Source organism: Cuculus canorus, chromosome 2 (genome assembly GCF_017976375.1).
Source record: "Cuculus canorus isolate bCucCan1 chromosome 2, bCucCan1.pri, whole genome shotgun sequence".
NCBI classification, from domain to species: Eukaryota; Metazoa; Chordata; class Aves; order Cuculiformes; family Cuculidae; genus Cuculus; species Cuculus canorus.
Genome location: NC_071402.1, coordinates 39,031,408 through 39,055,144, shown reverse-complemented (window position 1 = coordinate 39,055,144; position 23,737 = coordinate 39,031,408). Strand labels below are relative to the sequence as shown.

The window sequence follows — 23,737 nt, the reverse complement described above, 5'->3', positions numbered from 1 at the left end:
GTATCTTACTTCAAGCGAATTCCTATAATATACAACTGATGGTGAGAACCTGAAGTTCATGTTATATATATTTTGGGAGGACTGCTGCAAACTAGATCTTACCTGGTTGAATGCCCATAAGCAGTTGCAGCATATCTTTCTAGTTCATTTCACTCAAATCTAAGTAAGTATATTCAGTGACAACAGCACAATGAATAAAAGCAAAGTGGGTGGAGAAATTAACTTCAAACATACACTCCTAATCTGAACTAACATATATGCTGACTTTTAACCAGGTACCCAGAGCCTTATCTTGTGCCCATTAAAAATCAATTCATTACAAAAACATAAGACGTAACAAACAATTTCTGAAAGAGAAAACTACAGCTAAAACAGGGAAACTTCTGATGTGTTAAAACAAAGATGGCCCAGAAGTTCACAAAACTGAACTAATCATATAATCCATGAAAACCACACATTAACATACGCCTTGAAAAATAAAGCTTACATGTGTATCTCACTGCATGCTACAGTTCAAAATACCAAATTTAACATAATTTTAGTTAGTTTTGTGCAATAAAAACGTTAAACTGAACAGACAGATACTTAAAATAAAATCCAAGATTGAGATAGCTAAGTCAGCAGAGCAGACTTCTTGTGAGGTCCTGTTCTACTGTGTTCAAATGCAGTGACTACCGGTTTGTTGGTTCTTTTTTGAGGGGAGTTAAATTGCTTCACTAACTCAAAATTAGTATTGTTCACCTCATTAGTACCACTGTTGCAAATCTGAAAACTATCTTCAAGTTAGTTTTGCTATAACGATGTGCTTCATTCTATTTTATTCAGTTTTAGAAAAGCATAACTGACAATCAAGACTACCAGTATGACTTCCACCTGTGTATCACTACTAAAGTACACGCAAAGAAGATTAAAGACAAAAAACCCCAATTATGAACACAGACATAAAGGTAAGCTTCAAGATAAGCTATTGTAATGCATAAAATTATTTCACACAAAGGTAAATTAGGAAGTAATATGGAAGCGATTATAGATTATCGCATGAAGAGAAGGGTGCGCACCAGCAGGCAGTTACCAGAAATCAGAAAAACACAGTAAGAGGAAAAATAAAGCACTAACCTCAGAGAAATATCTAAAAATAGCATTTCAGAAGTAAAAATTCAGTCAGCTACATCATCAGGAGACTTTAGAACCACCTTGTTTCAAAAGCAAAATGCAAAGTGGTATAAAACAGATATGGCAAAGAAATATAAAACTAAAATAATTTACAATGGAACATCCTACCACTAATAAAGCTGAACTAATAGCAGTGCAAAGGCAGAAAATAACCTCTCTAATATGAGTATGGCCTACTACTGCTTGACATCTTTGCCAGATGATCTTTTCGATATGATTAATGACAAAACAAATGATGTAAGCCATTCTTAGCAATAAAACTGCAGGTTTGGGGTTTTTTTTTTTTTTTTTAGAAAACAGCTTTTACAGAAAGGTTTTTCTGGATGAGGTCACTAACAAGTATTTTGAGTTAAACACCTATTAAAGGGAAGTTTACAGCATTCTGTTGCTATTATTTTCCCCCTTAGTATTAATAAATACGAAGGGGTTTTTTTTTCTCTCACTACTAAGAGACAGGTCGTACACGTGCACACATATAAATGCATACATATGTACTTTTTGTGATCTGTATTTTTTTAAATCTAGGCTTTTAAGCAAGTACGTTGAACTGTTCCCTTCTGAGAAGTCCACACACCACAATGATTGCAAATGCTATCCTAAGATTATACAATTTTCATCTCTAATTTTCATTTTCACCCACACCAAGGGTGGACTCTTTCAATGGACAAATCTAAGCTTCTGATGTCCTTTTACGAACTGCATTTCATTTTGCAAGGGAGAGAGGGTTACTGTTTTGTCTCCGATAACTTCATAGACAGAAGGCAGATTTTTAGTAATTACTGGAATTATCACATATCAAATATTGCAACCTTAAATTTTTGCAAATATCCATACTCAGAAAATTTTGTTTTATAATCATTACAGCAAGGTCTTTAGAGATAAGATCTAAAGGTTAAGGTAGAAGTTTATTTTTAATAAATTCAATATAAATTCTTTGCAATACAAAATTTATTCTTCCTTTTGGTATCCAAGTTATCTACATCTGCAAATGGAAATTAGGAAAAAAAGTTTTTTTATTATTATTATTCTCATTAAAAGCTATATTTCTGGTCTGTACTATATAAAATCTAGTCTATATTTTTACAAAGATATCTATTCATATCATCAAAGGACTTGAATACACAAAATCAAAAACTTACTAGTTAGGAACAGAGAAATAGATGAAAAAGAGCTCTAGGTTCAAAAAACCTACAAAGAATTTAACTTAACATCAAATAATAAATTAGTCAAATGAAATGCAATTTTGGGTCTCCTGCTGTCACTTCCCAGATTTTTACTCTAGTGTCTGAGGAACTTTTCCTTATTCCACATATAATTAATCCTCATATAAACATTCAAGGTCATTTTCAATCTCTACAAGATTTCTCACAATTAAGTATCTTGCTATACAAACAATCAAAGAACATAAACACTCAAAACAGGAGCAAAGTCATAAATTCACAATTCAACAACTAAGCAGGCTGATCACAGAGATGCTGAGGGTGGACAACTGGAGAAAAAAAAAGAAAAAAGGAAAAGAAAAAAATATGCGTAGCAAACTATGTAAAAAACTCTAGGCTCACAGGCACCCTGCTGAACTTCCCTAGTGAAGGAAAGCTCCTCCTTTCACTGGATTAAGTGATCCATTGAACCATCTCCTTGAACTCAGCTTTTGATCAGGACACGAAAGATCAGAAATTCAGTTTTCCCCTCTGCACTGTGGTAAAGTTAATTTCTTCAGAGGTCTAAACTACATTTTTTAACATACCCAAGGGTATAAGAACTATATATTTCAGTCCTTTGTGATGAAGTTGTTAATTCGTGCACAGTGACTAACCACACTTAGTCACTTAACTAACCACAACTGTAATCTGTAAAAGAGGATCTCTACGGAACAGAGACTAAAGCCCAGTTTTTCCACTCCTTTCTAGGTAGGAAAGGGGACTCTGGCCATAACTGACCTACCGTCACGCTCCCTCTGAGCAGGCTGCATCTGTTTCACATTCAACTGGAACAGTTTCAACAATAAGAATTTTAAATATACACTCTCACTCCTCTTCGAGTATTTCCCATAAACAGCAGCTGCAACACTGAAAGTCTGAAAGTCAACCAAACTTTTTCTTCCTCAAGAACACAATGGAATTAAATCTTTTTCTCCCTGATGCCAGGTGACAGCTCCAATTACCAAAGTATTGCAGAGAAGTAAGAAAACACTCTTCCCAGCCTTGTTCCACACAGAATTAAGTCTGCAATCCTACTACCTGAAACTGTGTGTCAAGAAAAATTGAAACATGCAGGTCTTTTCCTTTTTCGTATTCAGTTTATAAAGAGAAATGGTCAATACTTCTATAAAGTCAGCCCATTTCTGAATATAAGCTGCTATAGTTCAAAATACTTTTAAGCCAATAGATACCATCTGGTTCACAGGAAACATCACAGTATTTAGGAGACTTTTTTAGATGCAAGCTAAGGTGATTTGTTACTAAGAAGTGAGAATTATTCTTCAGAAAAACAAGACTAAGCTTATCACCTGGATGACTGATGTCAAGTTTCATTCCCAGGGTTTTTTTTAATTATTATTCTCATGTAGTCACATTTATTCTAACTACATCTAAACAGTGAACAAATCCTGACTGCTTTCCATTTAAATGATTCTCCTAAGACATACATACACAACAAAAAAAACCTGAAAATTCATTCAAAATAAATCTACTTACGAAAGAAACATAAGGATGACTGGCTCTGGAAGGTTTTTTAAAGAAACATAAGTTTTTCTCACCGAGAGAAAACTAGTCACTAAATATGAAAAGAAACTCTGTGAGAAATTCTGTCCTAGTAGGATACACGGTTCCATAAGACCTATCAAAGGCACTTTATCTAAATACAGCACAACATTGAATTCTACTTGCAGTGCTAGCTTTGCATATTTTCATGAGGCTTGGAGAGACCAGCTGTTTACAACAGCAGCATTTATGGTGGCAAACAGAACTCCAGAGGAAAATTGCTCATCTAAGCAGAACTGTTGAAGTCAGAGGAGGTGAAAATAAGTCCAGAGATATACGTTAATAAGAGAAAAGCCTGGATCTGCACCTGCTTCTTTTCTGAATGTGCTAGAAAGATGATGATTTTCAAAAGCAAGTCAAATTTTGTCCAAGCAATGTTTTGGGCTTCTATTTTTCTTTTTGATTATTCAGATGAACATTCTTTTGACTAGTTATTCAATTCAGATTTATTACAAGGGAAAAATACAAACAATCGTGCACACAGCTTAAATTACTAATAATGACGCCACTTACAACTTGAAAGAGTTATATAATGAATACTGACTATAAACAGGAATATATTTAAAGCAGTTTTTAATGCATACATCATATATTATCTGAATAGTTTGGACTACTGTTTCTACAAACACTTTCTCCACAAACTTAGAGAAAGTACAATAACAGGCTTCAAAAGGTAGGATTTGAGGAAAAAAGTAAAGCGTATAAAGAGGAAAATATTATATTTTGTGTTATTTAACTAATCTAAATAGATTTGTACAGGGAAGTGCACCTTCCTACATTCCAATATTTTTCCAAACACTTTAGTCTGTTTTCTCAAGTTTTATTTTTATGTGTGTACAAATAGAAAACAGTACTAATCTCCACAACTGGATGTAGAACTTGCCTCTTGTAAACTTAATTGACTTAAATATCAAATCAAGAAATTCAGTACAATCTTATAAAGAAATTTTAGTTTGTGCCCTTCTACAGGATCAACATATATGTAGCAGCTATAATGCTGAGGAGGAGACAAAATTAAATTCTGTTTTAATTGTGCAGATGACTTAAAAGATTTTTTAATAGCTGCTATTTTCATTAGCCAGCTCTCTCCAACAGAACATTTGGAAATAAGAAGATTTAAAATTATACAATCTACCTATCTAGTATTTGAATGGCTTAATGTAGCCAATAGTCCTACATAATTACTAGGTTAATTAAATATTTGATTGTATTTAGGCCAGAGCAGAGTTCAGGAAAGGTAAACGTGGAGAGGAAATACAAGAAATACCTAAGCCTAGAACATGCAAATTCTGCTGGTGGTGACCTTTAAAAAAGTTTGTGTTACATAAAGTTGAAAATCCTCATCTCTGTGTATCATATGCTAGCATTAATTTTAGAGTAATTTTTCCTTGCTCCATTTTCCTTTCCTGTAATGTGGGTCACATCAGTTTGTTTTAGCAACAAGTCCTAATTAAGCCACAAAAGAAAAAAAACAGATGATGTACTTCCAGTTCTCTCAATTTTTCTCATGGTCTGAAGGAGTTTCAAATAGAAGCAAGCAAAACTCTAGCTGACAAGCAAGTACCTACAATTCTACTATTCGTGAGTTCCTTTTCATGGAACAAAAAAGAAAAAAGAATATTTTAAAATCCTTTATTTAATGCCTATAACTTAAATTCAAGCCTGATATTAAGTCAATTAAGTATTACTTCAGAGGTGCTACAAATCCGCAACACCTACAGAGTTCAAAATCTTTTAGGTCTCACATCTACAGTCTTACAAGTAGTTTTTAAAGTACATTGTTAGGAGACCTGTTACAAAATTATCACTCTTTTTACAACTATCCTGCTTTAAAACATATAGCTGTGTCCTCAAGTTACTATAGAAAGAAACAGTTTCACAGTTGCAAACTGCTAATGAGTTTTCTTTAACAATACTAAATAAACTCCCAAAACATAAAAGACAGTGTAAAAAGTGAGAAAGTGAGATATGTCACATTAGTAACTAATTGTCAATTATCATTCAAACATTACCTCAGAAAATAAAACTATAAAACAAACCTCTACTCAGTAGTTATAAGCTTTCTTCCTATTAAATATTTTACAAAGAAAGTCTTCAAACAAACAACTTGGTAGCATTTGTTATGCTGGGTAAGTACATGCATAGTAGTAGTGCAACTCCACATGAAGGAGACCAAATTTGTTTCATTTTAAAAGTTCCAAGAAAGCTGAACCACACACGCATACTGCAGTCTGTTCAAACTCAGTAAATGCTTATCTGCATACTTAATTTACAGTGCTTTTAAAGACACACAATAAAGTTATGATTTCCACTTCAAAGCATAGCTCAAAATTCTTCCATGCAAAGAGCTAGACCGTAGGATGCAGGTAGGAAAAAGATTGCTGCAGGCTATCACACTTATTACCAGTTTGTGATCTTCATCAGGAAAGAACCACTTGTGGTAAATCAGAACTTCACTGTTCAAGTTCTCTACAATGAAGAATTCAATGTAAGAGTTAGCACAGGAATGCTTTTCACATGTTTCAAAGTGATACAGAAAGGTCCCTATCAAAATGAACTTTTTTTCTTTTTGTACAGGTGATCAGGAAAGGGCATTTCAGTTTAAAGAAAGAGCAATACTAAAACCTCACCTCTTTATGCATTCTGCAATTAGAAACAATCATAACACAAATGCCTTTTACTGCTGGTAAATTTTGTTGTCCTGAAATATTCAGCCATTGCATTAGCATACCCAAGCAAACCTTTCACCTTCTACATTCACATCATGGCTCCATGATGACACTATTGAACACAAAACTCTAGATTCAACCTCTCCCTCCCCTGATGCCCAGCCACTCATCGCCATCTCTTCCCTTCTACCCAAATGGCCTTCCATAAAGCCGTGCACCAAGCCAGTCTGGGGAAAAAAGAAGAGTCAGCTTTCAGCTTATCGGTTGCCTGGCATCGTTCACTTCAGAAATGCAGAGGTACTAATCCAGATACAGGGAAGGGGAAGAGAAAAGAGTAAGACTGCAGAGCACCGTCTGGCTAGATTAAACTGACTATGGACCTATAGCATTTAACTGTAAAAAGATTTAACTCCTTAATCCCCTAAAATTATGTACATCCCTAGCGTGTGAACTTAGACTAGCTACTATCTCTGATGGGGAATTTTTGTGTGCCTTCTCAGAGTAATTGTCAAAATCTGAGAAAATACACTCCAACTTTCTGTCTCACTGAGATTATTAGTGATACTTTAGGTTCTCTACCTAGCATTTTAAACAAGCTGTACCTTCAAAATGCTACTGAAAAGGCTACTTCTCTTATGCACCATTTAAACTCTTAACAAAATGCTCAAAAATTATATGAAAGCAGGCATCCTTACAGATGTCAAGTGCAAGGCTCCTCCACATTTGGAGCACCACAAATATCTTTTAGCCCAAAATGACTGCCTGCATGAAGGTAAGACATTCAACAACACAGAGCAGGCCCAAGATTTGAGCCTAGACTGGATCAAAAGGGACAGAACTTTCCTTTACATCTTTATCAAGCAACAGCATCTTCAGAAATAGCGAGAGGAATCTCCCAGTTCTCCACAACTTTTCAGGAGAAAAAAGAACTGATAGAAAGTATTAGGCTCTCTTTGTTTTTAAGTCAATCCTGCTACACTTAGGTATCCATCTTAAAACTTGAAATAATACTTTGAGAGAAAGCAAAAGGAAGAAATCCAAAATACCAGGTAGTATGAAAAAACAAGTCATAAAAGCATATACTGTGTTCAAATTGATTGTTTTTCATTGCAGAGAGACACTGGCAGTCAGTTACTGTATCTTTCAATAGTTGCCAGTGTATAGAAAACATCCTACAGATAGGCCAAAGAGATTTAGAGCTCACTGCCTCTAATTCTAAGCAAATAAATGAAGAGTTACATAGAATCATCAGGTTGGAAAAGACCTCTTGGATCAGAGTCCAACCACTCCAATCAAGGACTCACTATTCCAACGCAAACCTGTTCATGTATGCAGAGGAATACCTGTGTTAAAAAGGTTAAGACTGTTTATATCACTGTCATTTAACCAGAAATGAGAAAAATTGACTTGTTTAAAGAGGTACTGCCTCAAGTTTTGTACCAGACATACAAAAAAAAAAAAAAGGAAAAAAAATTAAAAAAAAAGGGAAAAAAGAAAGGCGGGAGTAAATCCCAGTAAACATTTCACTGAAACATACCACATAAACTACATAGGTAATATTTCCTGGAAAGAACACCCTGAACAAGACAGAATGTAGACAAATGTTTCGCAAAGAGGTGGCTGTCTGCATTTTCATGGTTTTGCTATTTGTAATAGCACTTTCAGGGTTTTCTGAAGATTTAGGTAAGAAACACATACACACTCCTAAATGGTCACAATTTAGATACTTTGTCCCAGGCATGAAAAAATCCTACTCTGAAAGCTACTGTTAGCTATTAGATACCAGGTACACAAATCCCATTAAAATTCAGAGGTCTAGGATTAGTTTCACAAGTCATAATCAACTTTTCTGGTTAAATCCATCTTGTACTGAATATAGAGACAATGGTCTTATGTCTGTGTCAATGTGTTCTAAAAAAGCAGCAATATCTGGAACTAACAGTAAAAATTCAAGATTTTGACTAGTTGTAAGCAACTAAATCAGGCAACATAAGCTTGGTGAAGAAATAAGTACATTTCTAAAAGTGTATATATAGAGGCCACAAGTGAGATACAAAGAATTTCTCTTTTTGTCTGCAACAGTGATATAGCTGCTTTAACAAAATAGTAACTCTTCATTGTATTCTCCTGAATACCAAAGATGTTACAAGAAAATATTCTAACATCGAGTTTAAATAGCAAAATCAAAACACTAAGCAGCACACTAAATGAATTCATAAAAATTTGTATTAGTTCAGCAAACACTACGAGCTAGACTTGGACAAAACAGTCAAAACATTTGTTAAGAGCCACAGAGCATCCCAAATTTGCTTCTCACTTGTGACCTCCAACAACTTAATACCCTTCTTCCTAAGGATTATAATTAAAATAAAGAAGGAAATAATGGATAGATTGTAACACAATCAATGAGATGGTACATTACAAAATTGCAAAGTCAGGAGCACAAAGCAAACACTTCCCCTAGTAAATCAGACCAGAAATTAGAGAGACAGAATTTTTAGGTAGATGGAAGCATCATTTTTACATAGAATCCACAGTGTAAGGAAAGAAGATGCCCTTCCACAGCACAACTGGGTAGCTGAGGAGAGATCAGAGAAGGCACCGGCAATCCACCTTAAAGCATCGCAAGCAGTGAAGTGAAGTTCAGCATTCCCAAGAGCCAACAAAAAAAGCTTCAGCAGGAAAAAAAAAAGATCTCTTTAGCTGATGAACTTTCTCTGTTCTTTAGGTAAATTCAGAAGCTAAAGCAGAGCCTCACCCAGAGAAAATACACATTACAGTAATGTTTACAATAGAGGTGAGATAATATGCCAAAGTTAATGCAAATTGACAGGCACAACTACCTTTCTAGAAGTGATACTGTTAACTAAAGAAGTAATATTAGCACAAAACTGCATTTGGGTAAGGACTTCAGGTCAGCTTGAATGTTTACAAAAAATATCCACGAAAGCTGAAAAGTCAGAAATTAATGAAAGGATTAGATTATGAGACCACAGACCCATGAAAAGTTGAGCAAAAGGAGATGAAAGCTAGGCAATAAATTTGCATTTGGATATACAAAGAAAATAAAGAGTTAAAACAGAAAAAAAGTTAAATCTAGCATCTTCTGAAGTCTTGCAGAGAAAAGCAAGGGATGTCAGAAAATAATCTCAGTCCCAGAATTGTTTAAGTTGAAAAAGATCTTTAAAATCATCAAGTCCATCACTAAAACACGTCCCCAAGTACCTACATCTGCACATCTTTTAAATATCTTCAGGGATGAAGCCACAAGCACTTCCCAGGGCAGCCTGTTCCAGTGTTTGACAATCCTTTCAGTGAAGAAATATTTCCTTATACCCAACCTAAACCTTCCCTGGCACAACTTGAGGCCATTTCCTCTTGCCCTGTTACTTGGGAGAAGAGACCAACACCTGCCTCACCACAACCTCCTTTCAGGTAGCTGCAGAGAACAATAAGGTCTCCCCTCAGCCTCCTCTTCTCCAGATTAAACAGCTGCACTTCCCTCAGCCACACCTCACAGGACTTGTGCTCTAGACCCTTCAACAGGTCCGTTGCCCTTCTCTGGACACACTCCAGCACCTCAAGGTCTGTCTTGTAGTGAAGGGTCCAAAACTGAACACAATATTTGAGATGCAGCCTCACCAGCACTGTGTACAGGGACAATTTCCCTAGTCCTGCTGGCCACACTACCCCTGACAGAAGCCAGGATGCTCTTTGCCTTCTTGGCCACCTGGGCACACTGCCAGCTCACATCCAGCTTACTGCTGACCAACACCCCCAGGTCCTTTCCCAACACATAGCTTTCCAGCCATTCACCCCCAGCCCGTAGCATCACATGAGTCCAAGTGCAGGACCTGACACTTAGCCTTGTTCAACATCACACAATTGGCCTCAATCCATTGATCCAGCCTGTCCAGACCCCTCTGTAGTGCCTTCCTTCCCTCAAGCTCATCAAAACTCTCACACAATTCGGTGTTGTCTGCAAACTTACTAAGGGTGTGGTGCATTTGATACCATCATCCAGATCACGGACAAAGATATTAAACAGAACCATCCCCAAAGAGGTCATATAATAATCATTATTATGGGGATTAAAGAAAGTTCATCAAAGCAACAGTAGAGTTCTTTGACCTCAATGTGTGTGACGACAACACAGGCTCAGAACAAGCAGAGTTAAGAATTTTTATATATACATAAAAAATACAGTTATCTGTAAATACAGGTGATGCCTTGCGTTGGAAGTAAGGGGTTTGTACAGTGCCTAACTTACTGTACAACTACTCTCCCACCAGTAGTTAGAAATACAAAAAACCCAGACAGCAGTTATTGCACAACTATATGATCAGTGGGAATTACGTTTAAGTAAATCCTTGCTTATGTTCCATGAGACGTCACCCACACAGCAACGTAACGATAGATGCACCATCAGCATCCTTAATTCTACAAGTAAACATGGCTTTCAAAGTGATTAATATTTTTTCAGCCATCTGTATTTCAAAAGTAGCTGGGCTACCATCTGCTAATGCTCAAGACATTTCCAAATTTCTCATCCCATGAAATTACAGGGAGTTAATTTATGACCCAGTGACACGCATTTGCTTCTATACCAAAATTACCCCTCATCTAATGAAGCTTCAAGTAATATTCCAGAAAGCATCTATTACTTCATCTAGCAGTTTAAATCTTCTTCCTTTCAAGAGTCCACAGTTTTTACAATGGATTCTGCAGGCTAGTGACAAGAAGAAAAACTTTCCAGTAAAGATGATAAATACATTTCTCCTTCTAAGTATCCCCAGACTGTCAAATTTTGATCTGGCTTTCATTTCTTTACTCCAAAAAACAAGTCACTGGTATATTCATACAAGTCTGTAAACATCACTCTCAAAGCAGTGTCCATCAGTTGCAGTGCAAAGCTTAAATACAATTATTTATTTTCTTTTCATTAGCAGAAATTTGGCAGTTTCTCATCTACGGCTTTTGAAAGTAAAAGGTAGAGTTCTACTTCTTAAAAATATTTAGTTCCACTTCTGACATTTCAATGAATTTGAAAACACTCATACAAACACTACATTCAGAACTATTTCAGACTTGATCTACCTGTAAGATTACTGTCAATATTTTCTGATGCAGAAACGCAAAAGCAGAGTACTACATTCAGATGCAGGCACTGTCTTCAGCGCACAGATTTTTAGATATGCTATCAACTTCAGTGGTTTCAGACCTATGAGCAATGCCTCAGCGAGAAGCCACATACCCTCTCACGAACTGATTGTGAAAGTGAATACTTCAACATTATCGAGAACTACCTCAAACCTGAGGTTTCCAGACTTCACAGTCTGAATCACTACCCGTCTCAAAATTATTTCCTCATCTCATTTTACATCCCTTTACTGTGAAAAGCTTACTGGCTGCTGCAAAGACTCTGCTTCTCTAACTTTCTTTATTCGCACAGGAGTAATCACCATTACCTCCTTCTGCAAAGCAAATATGAAAATAGCATCAGCTTCATGCTGTAAATTCTATGGTTGTCCAAGGGATTCTAACTAGGAGATGCTGAAACTGACAAAAAATTTGTCTAAACTTAAGTGTCACATCTTAGGAGAGTGCCTAACACACTACTCATATTGCTTCATCCTCCCATAGATCTAACAGTAAATAAAGAGTCCCCAGTGCGATTACACAATCCAAATAAAACTTTTAATACAAAGAGATAGAATTTTACTCAGGCTGAACATAAAAGCCTTCAGAATACTTTTTTACCTAGTCAAGAGATTTAGTTTCCTGAGAAAACCTTTTTTCAAATCTTGACAAACCTTTTAAGTGATTTAAATTTTAACAGAACTGTGTTTAGCATTTTAAATTATACCAGGAATAGATGTTCTAAAAGCATTATCATTGAAAAGCTGTATTTAGCACGCTTAATATCGGATGATGATCAGAGCACATCCAGCCTAAGCAAAAAGTACAATATACACTCTACAACATCGGCCAGCAACTGAAAAAGGATTTTTAAAGAGAGAAAATAAAAAAAAACAAACCCAAACCACTTATACAAGCACTATAATATCATCTCTAAATTTGCTTATCTGTAAGTATATTCAAAATCTTTTTCTCTTAATTCATCACGGGATAGGTAAGCTAATCCTACATGGTTCATCCTTTAACACTGTTCTTCATATCATTGCTGTATTTTAAAACAAACAACATATATTATTTCACCACATTTCACCACTGTAGCTCTGCGCACGTCAAGCTCAAACCTTTCAAAGAAGTTACAACAGCAAACATTCGATCTCTGATAACAGCACTTCCTTTCTTTAGTGGTGTGCGTGGTTGCACAGGGACTCCAGAAGCACATACTTTCCTCCTCTTTCAAGCATGTCCTGCTATGCTTAAAAATGCTACTGCACATAAAGCTTTCCCTACCTAAACTGCCCACACGTAGCAGTTTATGAATAGTCACATCTGCTAAGGTATTCGGGGGGGGGGGGGGGGGGGGATACCTGTCTCAAAAACACTTCTGCTTGCATTTTTCCAAGATTACTGCTCTGTCCTCCTATGCTTACAGGAACCATCAGCTTCGATGCTGCATCTACAATAACTTTAGACCAGTCTTGTTAAACAGGTCAGCCTGAAGTGACATCCCGACACCCAAGACAGAACACAAGAATAAGGATGACTTTGCTAGCCTCGGATTCCGGGCATCCCGGTTCCATTCCCGGCCCTGGGATACCTAGAGCTGTCGAGACCCGCCCGGGCCAGACGACCCCCAACCCTTTTGGAGAGCCTCCTAGGGGCGTCACCACCGCCTAGGCCCGGCCACGCAACTCGCTTCTCCACGTGAATTCCCGAGAATATCGGAAACCGAGGAACAGACCACGGCCGCCGGTCCCTGCCCCCCCAACTCCCGCGGCCCCCGAGGGGCGCGGCCGAGGACAGGGAGGAGGGGGGGGCAAGCGGAGGGAGGAACGGAGAAAGGAGGGGAAGGGTCGGGAAGTGAGGGAACGAAAGGAGGAGGGGAGGGGGCAGAAGGAAGCGGGAGGAAAGGAGAAAGAGCAGGAAGAAATGGGGCAAGGAGGGGAGGGGTCAATAGGGGCGAGGACGGGCGGAGATGAGGGAAAAGAGAGGCAGCGGGAAGGGAGAAGGAGGGAAAAGGAGGGAGGCAGCGGGAAGGGAAAAAGAGGGGAAAGGAGGGAGGCAGCGGGAAAGGAAAAGGAGGAGAATGGAGGGAATGGGAAAAGGGAGAGAGCGGAAAGGGGCAGGAGGGAAAAGGGAGAAGGACAGCGGGAAGGGACAGGAGGAGAAGGGAGGGAGACAGTGGGCAGCTCGGCGCACTGAAGGCGGAGGGGAAGGCGCAGCGACCCCTTGCTTGGCCCGGGGGCTCCGCCGTGGGGGCGGCCCCGGCCCCTTCTCGCCCCTCCGCTCCGGGCCCGCAGCGCTGCGGCCTCGCTCCCGCACTCACCTCTCCTGGAGCTGGAGCCGGGGCCGGGGCTGCCGCCGGCGCCTTTGAAGCCCTTGCGCGAGGCCATGGCCCCTCCTGTCAGCCGCAGCGAGAAGGACTCCGGCACCGCCACCTGCGCCCCGCGTGCGGCACAACCCGCGGCCCGGCACCGCCCTCCCTCTGTGCCGCCCGCCGCCCAATCGCGGGGCGCCGCTGGGCTCCGATTGGGGCCTGAGGGGCGGGGCTGGGGGGCGGGAGGGGAGGCGCGCCGCGTGCGCGTGCCCGACGCGCTGCCCGCCGCCGGCGCCTTTGAACGTGGCAGCGCGGGAGCGAGCGAAAGGCGGCCTCTCGCGAGGCTTCGCGCGCGCGACCGCCCGGCGGGGCCGGGGTAGGGGCGGGGGCGGCGTTGAGCCCTGTGGCAGCGGGTGTGTGCTCCCCCTCCCGAGGTGGGGGGTGCAAGGAGTAGCTCCTGTTGGAAAAAGGGGAATAGCTTTTAGTTAAGCTAAAGTAAAGTTTGATGCGAGTAACTGTATTTTTTTGAAAGTTAGATGGAGTGTCCCTCTGACTGCGTGGTTTCTCTCAAACTCTTTTCGCAGACACTGTTTGTTCTTTGGCGATGATAATTTGGACTTCAGTAAAGGCTTTGGCACAGTTTCTGACAGCATTCTGCTTAGGAAACTGTCTGCCTCTGGCCTAGACAGGCGCACACTGTCCTGGGTGGAAAACTGTCTGGATGGCTGGGCCCAAAGAGTGGTGGAAAGTGGAGTTAACTCCAGCTGGAGGCTGGTCACGAGTGCTGTCCCCAGGGCTCAGTACTGGGTCCAGCTCTGTTCAATGTCTTTATCAATGACCTGGATGAAGGCATTGAGTGCACCCTTAGCAAGTTTGCAGACAACACTAAGCTGGGAGAAAGTGTCGATCTGCTGGAGGGTAGGGAGGCTCTGCAAAAGGATCTGAACAGGCTGGACCGCTGAGCCAAGGCCAATGGCATGAGGTTTTAACAAGGCCAAATGTCGGGTCCTGCACTTGGGGCACAACAACCCTATGCAGCGCTACAGACTGGGGGAAGAGTGGCTGGAAAGCTGCATAGAGGAGAAGGACCTTGGGGTGTTGATTGCAAGCCGACTGAACGTGAGCCAGCAGTGTGCCCAGGTGGCCAAGAAGGCCAATGGCATCTTGGCTTGTATCAGAAATGGGGTGGCCAGCAGGTTCAGGGAGGTTATTCTGCCCCTGTCCTCGGCACTCATGAGACTGCATCTCGAATCCTGTGTTCAGTTCTGGGCCCCTCACTCCAAGAAGTATGTTGAGTCTCTGGAGTGTGTCCAGAGAAGAGCAACGAAGTTGGTGAGGGGTCTGGAGAACAAGTGTTATGAGGAGCCTCTGAGGGAACTGGGCTTGTTTAGCCTTGAGAAGAGGAGGCTGAGGGGAGACCTTATTACTCTCTACAACTACCTGAAAGGAGGTTATAGAGAGGAGGGAGCTGGCCTCTTCTCCCAAGTGATGGGTGATAGGACAAGAGGGAATGGCCTCAAGCTCTGCCAGGGGAGGTTCAGGCTGGACGTCAGGAAAAAAAACAAAACAAAACAGGCTGCCCAGGGAGGTGGTTGAGTCACCATCCCTGAAGGTATTTAAAAGACAGTAGGCGAGGTGCTCAGGGACATGGTTCAGTGGCAGATAGGAATGGTTGGACTCGATGATCTAAGAGTTCTTTTCCAACCTGGTGATTCTGTGATTCCGTCATCACCTGTGTTTGCAGCCTCTCCCTATCTCAAATGCAAGGCCAGGCAAAGAGCTGGAGCCAGCTCCAAATTAGCGAAAGCTCTGACTGTTGTAAAGTTCATAATAACAATAAAATTAGTCCTTGGAAAGTAATAGAATGTGCATGAGATTTCTGGGAAAATGTATCTGTACGCGTGTAAGTGGGAGATACATTCTGTCCCCTTCTCTTGTCTTGTTGCACATGACTGATGGAGATCGCTCCCTCATGTTGCCGAGGTCTGATAAAGGATGCTTGTGTGAGAATTAATTGATAAGTTCTGCTGCAGCTGGTTTGTATGTTTAATTATCTTGTCATACAAATCTGACTTGTATTAAGAAATAATTATGCAGACAACCTCCAGATATGGATAAATAACCTGGAAGAATAAACACTGTCTTAGAGTTGCAAGAAGTTGTTGATATGCTTAGTTCTCTTGTAAGACGTAGCTGGTTTGGGTCAAGAGATAAACTGAAGGGAGTCTCCAGACATGGTTTGATAACCTAAAAAAATAAACATTCTTTGGGGACTTACACGGTTCTTTGTCTAAAACTAGTGTATATACCCACTGCTTTTGTAAGATAGTATGCTTTTTTTAAAAGGGTATCCAATTCAGTGCTGAATTGTAAAATAAAAAATATTATTGCCTTTGCTTCGAAGACTTTGTCCTTTCCAGTGCTTTACTGGTGAATAAGTGTTTCTCACACTTGCTTTCTAAAACTCCAGGACGAGTCTTGGAGGGTTTATTTGCTGGTATTTTCAGTATCAGAGGCCTCATTCCCTTCCCTGCTGACTGGGAAAGGTGCTCGGGGCTGAGTGGCGGAGAGGGGAGGGCATGGCTGTTGTGGCTGTCAGGGTGTTGTTCTTATAAGAAACAAACACTTTTTCACAGGGCCCGTAGCAATATGGCGAGGGGCAATGGTTTTAAACTGAAAGAGGAGAGGTTTAGACTAGATAAAAGGAAGAATTTTTTTACGCTGAAGGTGGTGAAACACTGGAACAGGTCGGAAACATTTAAGGTCAGGTTGGATGGGACTTTGAGCAACCCAATCCAGTTGGAGATGTCCCTGCTCACTGCAGGGGGACTGGACCAGGTGACTTTCATGTTCCCTTCCAACCCAAGTCATTCTATGATTTTATGACCCTATGCCCACAGGGATGGCTGTCTGGCCAGCACTCTGTGGTGGGTGAGGCTGGGTCCCTCGGATGCCCAGCTGGTGTGGGGCCTCCCTGCTGCCCTCGCCATCCCAGGTTTGGAAAGTAGAGCTGGCTGAGCGGGTGCCGATTGCTTTTGCAGAGGCTACTTAAAGCATCCTGTCCTGTTTCTTAAACTGTCCTGCTGTGTTCAGACATTAAAACTGCATCCAGTTAAATGCCCAGCTTGTTTAGCCTTTCAGAGAGTGCCTTTTCAACCAGTGTGTTAAAAGAGTTTGAAGTACATTACAGCATGATGAATTCTCTAACAAGCTTTTTGAGGATTTAAAATTACTTAAAATAGCCTGTGACAAATAAGCTGCTTTTTCACAGGCATTCAGGATGCTTTTTGTTATTCAGTGATTTGGATTGAGGCTTGCTTAAATAGCATTTTGGTTTAGCAGTAAACCTCTGCAACAACAAAAAAAAAAGCAAATGCCACCTTTGAGCCGTGGCCATAAATACAGTGTTTCAGGTCAAAACAAATAATTTGGGAAACTAGAGCCTTTGTAAATGGATGTTTGGAGTGAGAAGGCTTTTACTAAAACAAAAGTTGGCACTGCGTTTTGTACTGAGTAACACAATTAACTTAACTAGAAAGAATAATTTACTGAAGAGCATTAATCAGTAATTTTGGATGAAATTTGAACTTAAATGCTTGGTCAAATAACAGGTTGGCAGTGTAGGTACTTTAGCTAGTAGAGGTGGGAGCAACTGGTTCTGTGAATATCAAAACTAAAGAAGACTACTTCTTGGTATCTCTCATGTGAATTAATTGCTGTTGAGTACAGTTGAGTATCAGAACTTTTCACTTGATTATGGCACTCTACCAAAGTCGTCTTTTCACACGATGTGTTTAAGGTCTTAGTATTTTTTAAATGCTTTCCTTTGCCTAGTGAGGCCGAAACTGCCAAACAAGTTCAAAAGTTGCTAGGGAGGAACAGACATACTAATGACCATATACAATTTATCACAGAAAAGCTAACAGGATGAATTATTAATGTTTCAGCAAATCAGAAAGTACAACGTAAGGAACAAATCATCGTAAGGAAAGCAAGAGAAAAGATATAATGTGTAACAGAGTTTGCTGCAGATATAATAATTAGTAGAAAATAACTGCCTGTGTGACTACATTCTTGTAAGTAACAATGGCTGTCAAGTAAGACAACAGCTTTTGTGGTTAATGTGGGATATGGTTTCCTGGAGCTATACCGTGGGAAGTGGTATTTTGATAAGAAAAGAGTTAGTAAGAACATGGAAGCAACTAGGTCAGCTATGACACTTAAAGGGATATTGATAATGATGTAGTGTGAAGAATTTTTTTTACTGTAAATGGACTGTAAAATTCCTTTCATCTGTTTCCATTGGCACACAGCTGCCAGCATTTGGTGTATTCAGTACCTGCTTGTATGTTTTTCTGTCCATGATGACTCTCTTGCAGGATTAAAAAAATACACACAGAATTGCAAATGCTTATAGCAGTGTTGTGTCTTTATGCTGATCACTAGCCCTCTGCATGATCTTGTTATTCAGAGGTTTTTCTTGATCTGCTATAGCATCAGGAAGACTTTATCCTCCTAATCCACAGATAACTCTAAACTGAAGAATAATGTTAGATACGGGGAGCTATTGCCTTCTAGTGATCAGAGAACCTTTTTCTTACAGTCCTTATTTCTTATATTCCTTCTTATTTCTTATATCTCTGATCACATACTTAAAATCTGAGCATCTTCCATAGTTTTGGATTAATTAGCCTTTGAGATAAACTTAGCAGAAAGCAGTAGGCCTGGTTTTCCTGCTGGGATCACCTGAAGACAATTCAGGTACAGGTCATGAGATCCATGTTTTCCAATTGAAGAAGGTTGGGACAGCTTGGTGTGACTTTTCTAGAGACAGTGGTGCCTTATTTGCTATAAGTTTGCCAGAGTGACTGTTGCAGCAAATGATATGATGATCCCTTCTGATCTGAAATGTATTGAAAACTGAATCAAGTTTCTGAAATGTCATTTTGAGAAGGGTGATGGAGAGAAAAGCAAACAATGTGAGTAGGTGAATGTGCATGGGAATGGCTTGTTATCTGTTAATCTGCTCAGTTGTTTTTCAGCTGCATGTTTGGTACATTGTAAGGGTATGCAGTAATCCATAGAAAGATAAATATCGTTGGTTTTATAGTAGTTGGAAAAGAATCAGGGCAGAAAAAGAATGTAACAATGAGAAAGGAGCAAGTTTGTAAGGCAAAGGCAAAGAAGCAAAGCCAGGGAAAAAAAAATGGAAGGAATAAATACAGAAGATACATAATAAAGGCAAAAGGTATGAGACAGCCCACAGCAGTTAGTTGGAGTCTTTCCATTTGGATTTGTCCTATTTAAAACAGAAGGAAAAAAAAAAATACTCCCTCTTGGCAAGAACCACATTTACCCCTACTCCGAACTGTCCTAATTGGCTGCTTGTTAAGACTACAGCTAAACTAAATTTAAATTACATTGCATATCATAAATCATTGTATTAGAAAAATGCCACCAATTAATGAGCCCTACTTGGAAAAATAAAGATGTGGTTTTACTGTGCATTTTATTTCCATAAATACCTTTGCATTAATGCAGTCACAGCTGTTTTGCTGGCCTGATTCATTCAATAGCACAGTGTCTCTGCTACTTGACAGAAAGAAACACATCCAAGGTGATAAGCAGAAGGAGCAATGAAACAATTACATAAGACAAGGATTCAGTCTCTAGACTCCTCATTTCTAAAGGAACTGTAAATATATGACCTATCTGTGTCAGGGAGAAGAGATACTGAGTAAACAGGGGATTATTAATATGAAATAATGAATAACATTTTCACAGTCTTAGTCGCAGCCCAGCTAAATTTCGGCAGCTAAAACCATGCAGTTGAGCTCCCAAATCCCCACCCCACCACCACCCCTAGGGAAAGGGAAATGGAAATGAAAGGATAGAGACTTCCAGGTTGAAAACTAAAACTACAGCTTTAATAAAATAGTAATAATAATAATAATAATGATGCAAATAATTAGAAAGTAATAAAATATATAATAATAATAGGACATCATGCCCCACCCCTCAATGAATATACATCACCACAAATACTGTAGAGCAGACACAGGGGAGTGGGTCCATGGCTAAGACGGAGCTGAGCTCAGGAACTGGATTCAGGAATTCACTATTCTAATCAAGAATGACTATTCTTGATCAGGGATCAAGAGTAGTCAGACAGACTAGGTCCTCACTGGATATCAGCCATTGCAGAGGAGAGTTGAGACCCTCATGATCTCTCAATTTTATACTGAGTGTGATGTATGTGGAATGGAATACTCTGCTGGTCAGTTTAGGGTCTGCTGCCATATTCGCCCCTCCTTGCAGGTGTGGCCCTTTTTCCACCAGCTCGAGAATGGCTCTGGTTGCTATAGGAATCAAGTATAAGCATTGGCCTTTTTGCATCCCAAAGCATTGCCTTATAACTTTGGGAGAAAAACACTGTCTCAAAAACATGCACTTAGTTTTCTGAGAATGAAGTTACTTACAGCAATTGGCTTAGTCACAAAACTGACTCTAATTTAGCTCAAACCACAACAGACGTCTACTTAAAGCAATCACTAATTTAGCCCTGTATTTTTCACTTTCTATATCATACTTGAATAAGACATTTTAAATCCCCCTTCACCTGTGCAAAATTCAGTGCTATTGTTTTCTAAGTATAAAGTGTGTGTTCTATCGAAAAATCTATTTCTATTCACGGTTTTTATCTGGATTTGTTGTAGTCATCTGTTGCACTAATAGGCCATGACAATTCCAATATGGAAAAAGTGTGAAGAATAAATGAAGGCTTAGAGGGCTCAGTCTTGTTCTGTTGGTGTTCCTGGGCTATGTTATTCATATGTTGGTCATTCTAACTGAATTACCGTTTTCTAATGTCCATTAGATTCTGTACATTTCTCATAAATAAGCTACTTTCAATTGATTATTAAGGGAAAGCCCATTCTCCAACTGCATGAGAACAGTATTTTGACTTAATACATTGCAATTAAAAGAGGTAAGTATCACATCTCAGGATGTGATAAAAATACTGTGTTAAAAACTCCAACATAGTCCAGCATTTTCAGTAGAAAACTTTGGCATTTTGAATTTTAAGAGTTCTGATTGTTCAGGTGATTTTTTTTTCGTGCATGATGATAGAACTAAGCACCTTGCTAGTCAGTCAGAAAAGATGTTTCCACTAGCAGACTTCATATTCAAAAAACATGCATTGAGTGAACTTGGGGTAAAGAGGGTGATGAACAGGTTTTGCTCTTTGTTTTCTGGATTATCAAGTTTGCACTTGAACTGATCAGCTTTCTGATTTTTAATGGGGTTACAGGCGGAACACAAAATCAACATCTGGACATTTGCATTTGTCAGCCAAAATTCGCTGGCCACTTATGGGAGACCAGATCAGATGTTTTGGGAAGAAGGAGAGAAAAGAGAAGGTGAAGAATGTCTCAGTTATACAAACCAAAACAACTGCATTGTATGTGGTGGTGTTCCACTTATAGCTAGTTGAATCTGCAGGAAAGAAACATGTATTCTTCTTAACAAGGAATTCTCTCTCATTTTTTTTTTTTAGTTTATTTAACTGTACTTTCATGGCAGCAGACACCTGGGTTTTTTTAGATTTGTGCATTCTTATATAAACTTAGAACATTTTCTAAATTCTTCCTGATATGGACAAATGAAAAGCAGCCAGTTGTTGGAGAGGCATTCAGAAGGATGTAATTATATGGAATATAAAGGACATACAGAAATTGAGCCAGGTGAAGCATGTCTATTTCAGACAAAGCTAATTTGAAGTGAACTTTTGTTTAAAATTGCTAAGGTAAAAATATAGGCTATGTATGATAAAGTTTAGGTCAAAAGCTTATTCTTCTTGCTCTCAGCTGATTTGTATTGACCTCCTGAGTGTGTAACTCGGGTAGCATTTGCCATTTGGATTAGTAGTATGGCCCAGCAGTCTGCGATTTGTTACAACATTGTTTGGATTCTACAGGTCTTACTGCAGATTTTACCAGGTCTCATTCTGCTAGATTGACCCCTCTGAGTTACAGCTGAGAATGTAGCAGACTTCTCAGAGCAAGATCTCACATCTGGTGATTAGATTTTGCATAAACTGTGAAGATTATTTGGAATTTAAGTGAGGCCTTTTGTCCTGTCACTATGCATCAGCACAGGAAAGTGTGGATTTGTTTCCTACAGCATGAGAGACTAAGAAGAAAAGAGCAAACATTTCTTTGTGACTGTAACAGTTACTTGCAATGTGTATTCTTGGAAGGACAATCAGAAACTAGCCATGAAAGAGCTTCAAAATGGAATTCATACCTTCCACATAGATTGGTAGGAGCTCAAATAGTGCAAAACTACAGAGAAAGACTACGACAAACTGGGATCAGTGTTATTTCAATTATCTTGGATAAAAATAAAATTCTCATTAGAGTGGCAGCAGGAGAAGGAGGCTTAGTCAGCCATTCCCAGCACTTGCCGTCATACCTGCTACTGAAATTAACATGAAAAATAAGAAGGAGAAGGTACTTTCCTGCCAGTGGAATGCCTGCTCTTTTCCAGAGAGTTAATTTTTTTGGCAAAAATTGGGAAAGTGTTTAAACAGTCTCTAGCCTACAATTGTATTTGGTAAAAATGCTGATGTTAAATGAGCTATCTAAATTGCAAAAATTTCGGATCAGAATTTCTAGAGATGTGTTTCTTAAAACACATACATAAAACAAATTTAAAAAACCCAGCAAAAATGTCAAAAAACCTGCATTGGTCATAAATTAGGATATAAGTTTGGAGAACGCGCAGATATGAACTGAAATATCAAAGCACTTCATCAGTTGTCCTGACAGATCATACTTTACTGTGAGTGACTTTGCAACTTTCCAGAATCAGCCTGGAATATTCTTATCAAATCAGCCCCCACCCATAGCTGCTTACCCCAGAAGCCATGTCTGAACTAGTCTTGCTTTACCTTCACACTTTATAATATAATAATTTTGTGAATTTTACACATTAGAAAAGAAAATAAATTGTCCAAGGAGCAGCAGAATACAGGATGCCTACATTCCTGGGGACGTTTCCTTTTGTCTCCCAAAACTCTCTCTCGGCTCTCCTTCAAACAGCTTCCCATCTTCGACTGTGTATTGTGATTATCCCCATGGGACATTCAGATAACGTGTACTGTTTGGTTAGTGCAGAGCTGTAAGGTTGGCATGTTCTGGCATGGCTGGCGAGCACATACTTGCTGATTAGTCAGCCTGTTGGCAAATTAAACTGAGTCACGTCTAATAAACTTTGTATCTTCAGTTATAAGTAAATACCACTCAAATTTGTTTAACGTATGAAAATAACTGCAGCCTTCGGAGGCTTTTACATGCTCAGTCATTCTAGAAATAAAATACAGAAACTTCACCTAACTGTATTTAAAATAATTCAAAAACTGAAAACACGTGGAGGAAATAGGTAAACAATAGCTAATGTTGTTAAAAAAAACAATTGGCAAGTGCTAGAATTTTGCCTGTAGGAGGCCTTTTTTGTACAGAGCACATAGTCAGGGATCTCTTGCTGCCAGTTTCAGTCTGGCTGTAGTATAGAGGCAAGGCAGCAAATCATATGAGTAGTGTTCTCTTCAAAATTACTAATGTTGGTAAACCAGAACTGATTCGACACCAGAACCTATCATGTGCCCATGCCTGTGC

At 39.4% G+C, this 23,737-nt stretch overlaps 1 protein-coding gene across 4 annotated transcripts in view; it reads right to left on the bottom strand.

Moving 5' to 3' along the window:
* The window catches only part of ASPH (aspartate beta-hydroxylase), a 113,708-nt gene extending 99,426 nt beyond the window's left edge, over positions 1-14,282 (bottom strand). For all 4 annotated transcript variants that reach the window (XM_054059515.1, XM_054059519.1, XM_054059516.1 and 1 more), the window contains exon 1: positions 14,067-14,282. In XM_054059515.1, the coding sequence (XP_053915490.1) occupies positions 14,067-14,133 (67 nt within the window). In that variant the 5' untranslated portion in view covers positions 14,134-14,282. The remainder of the gene's footprint in view (positions 1-14,066) is intronic.
* Positions 14,283-23,737: the final 9,455 nt, after the last annotated feature.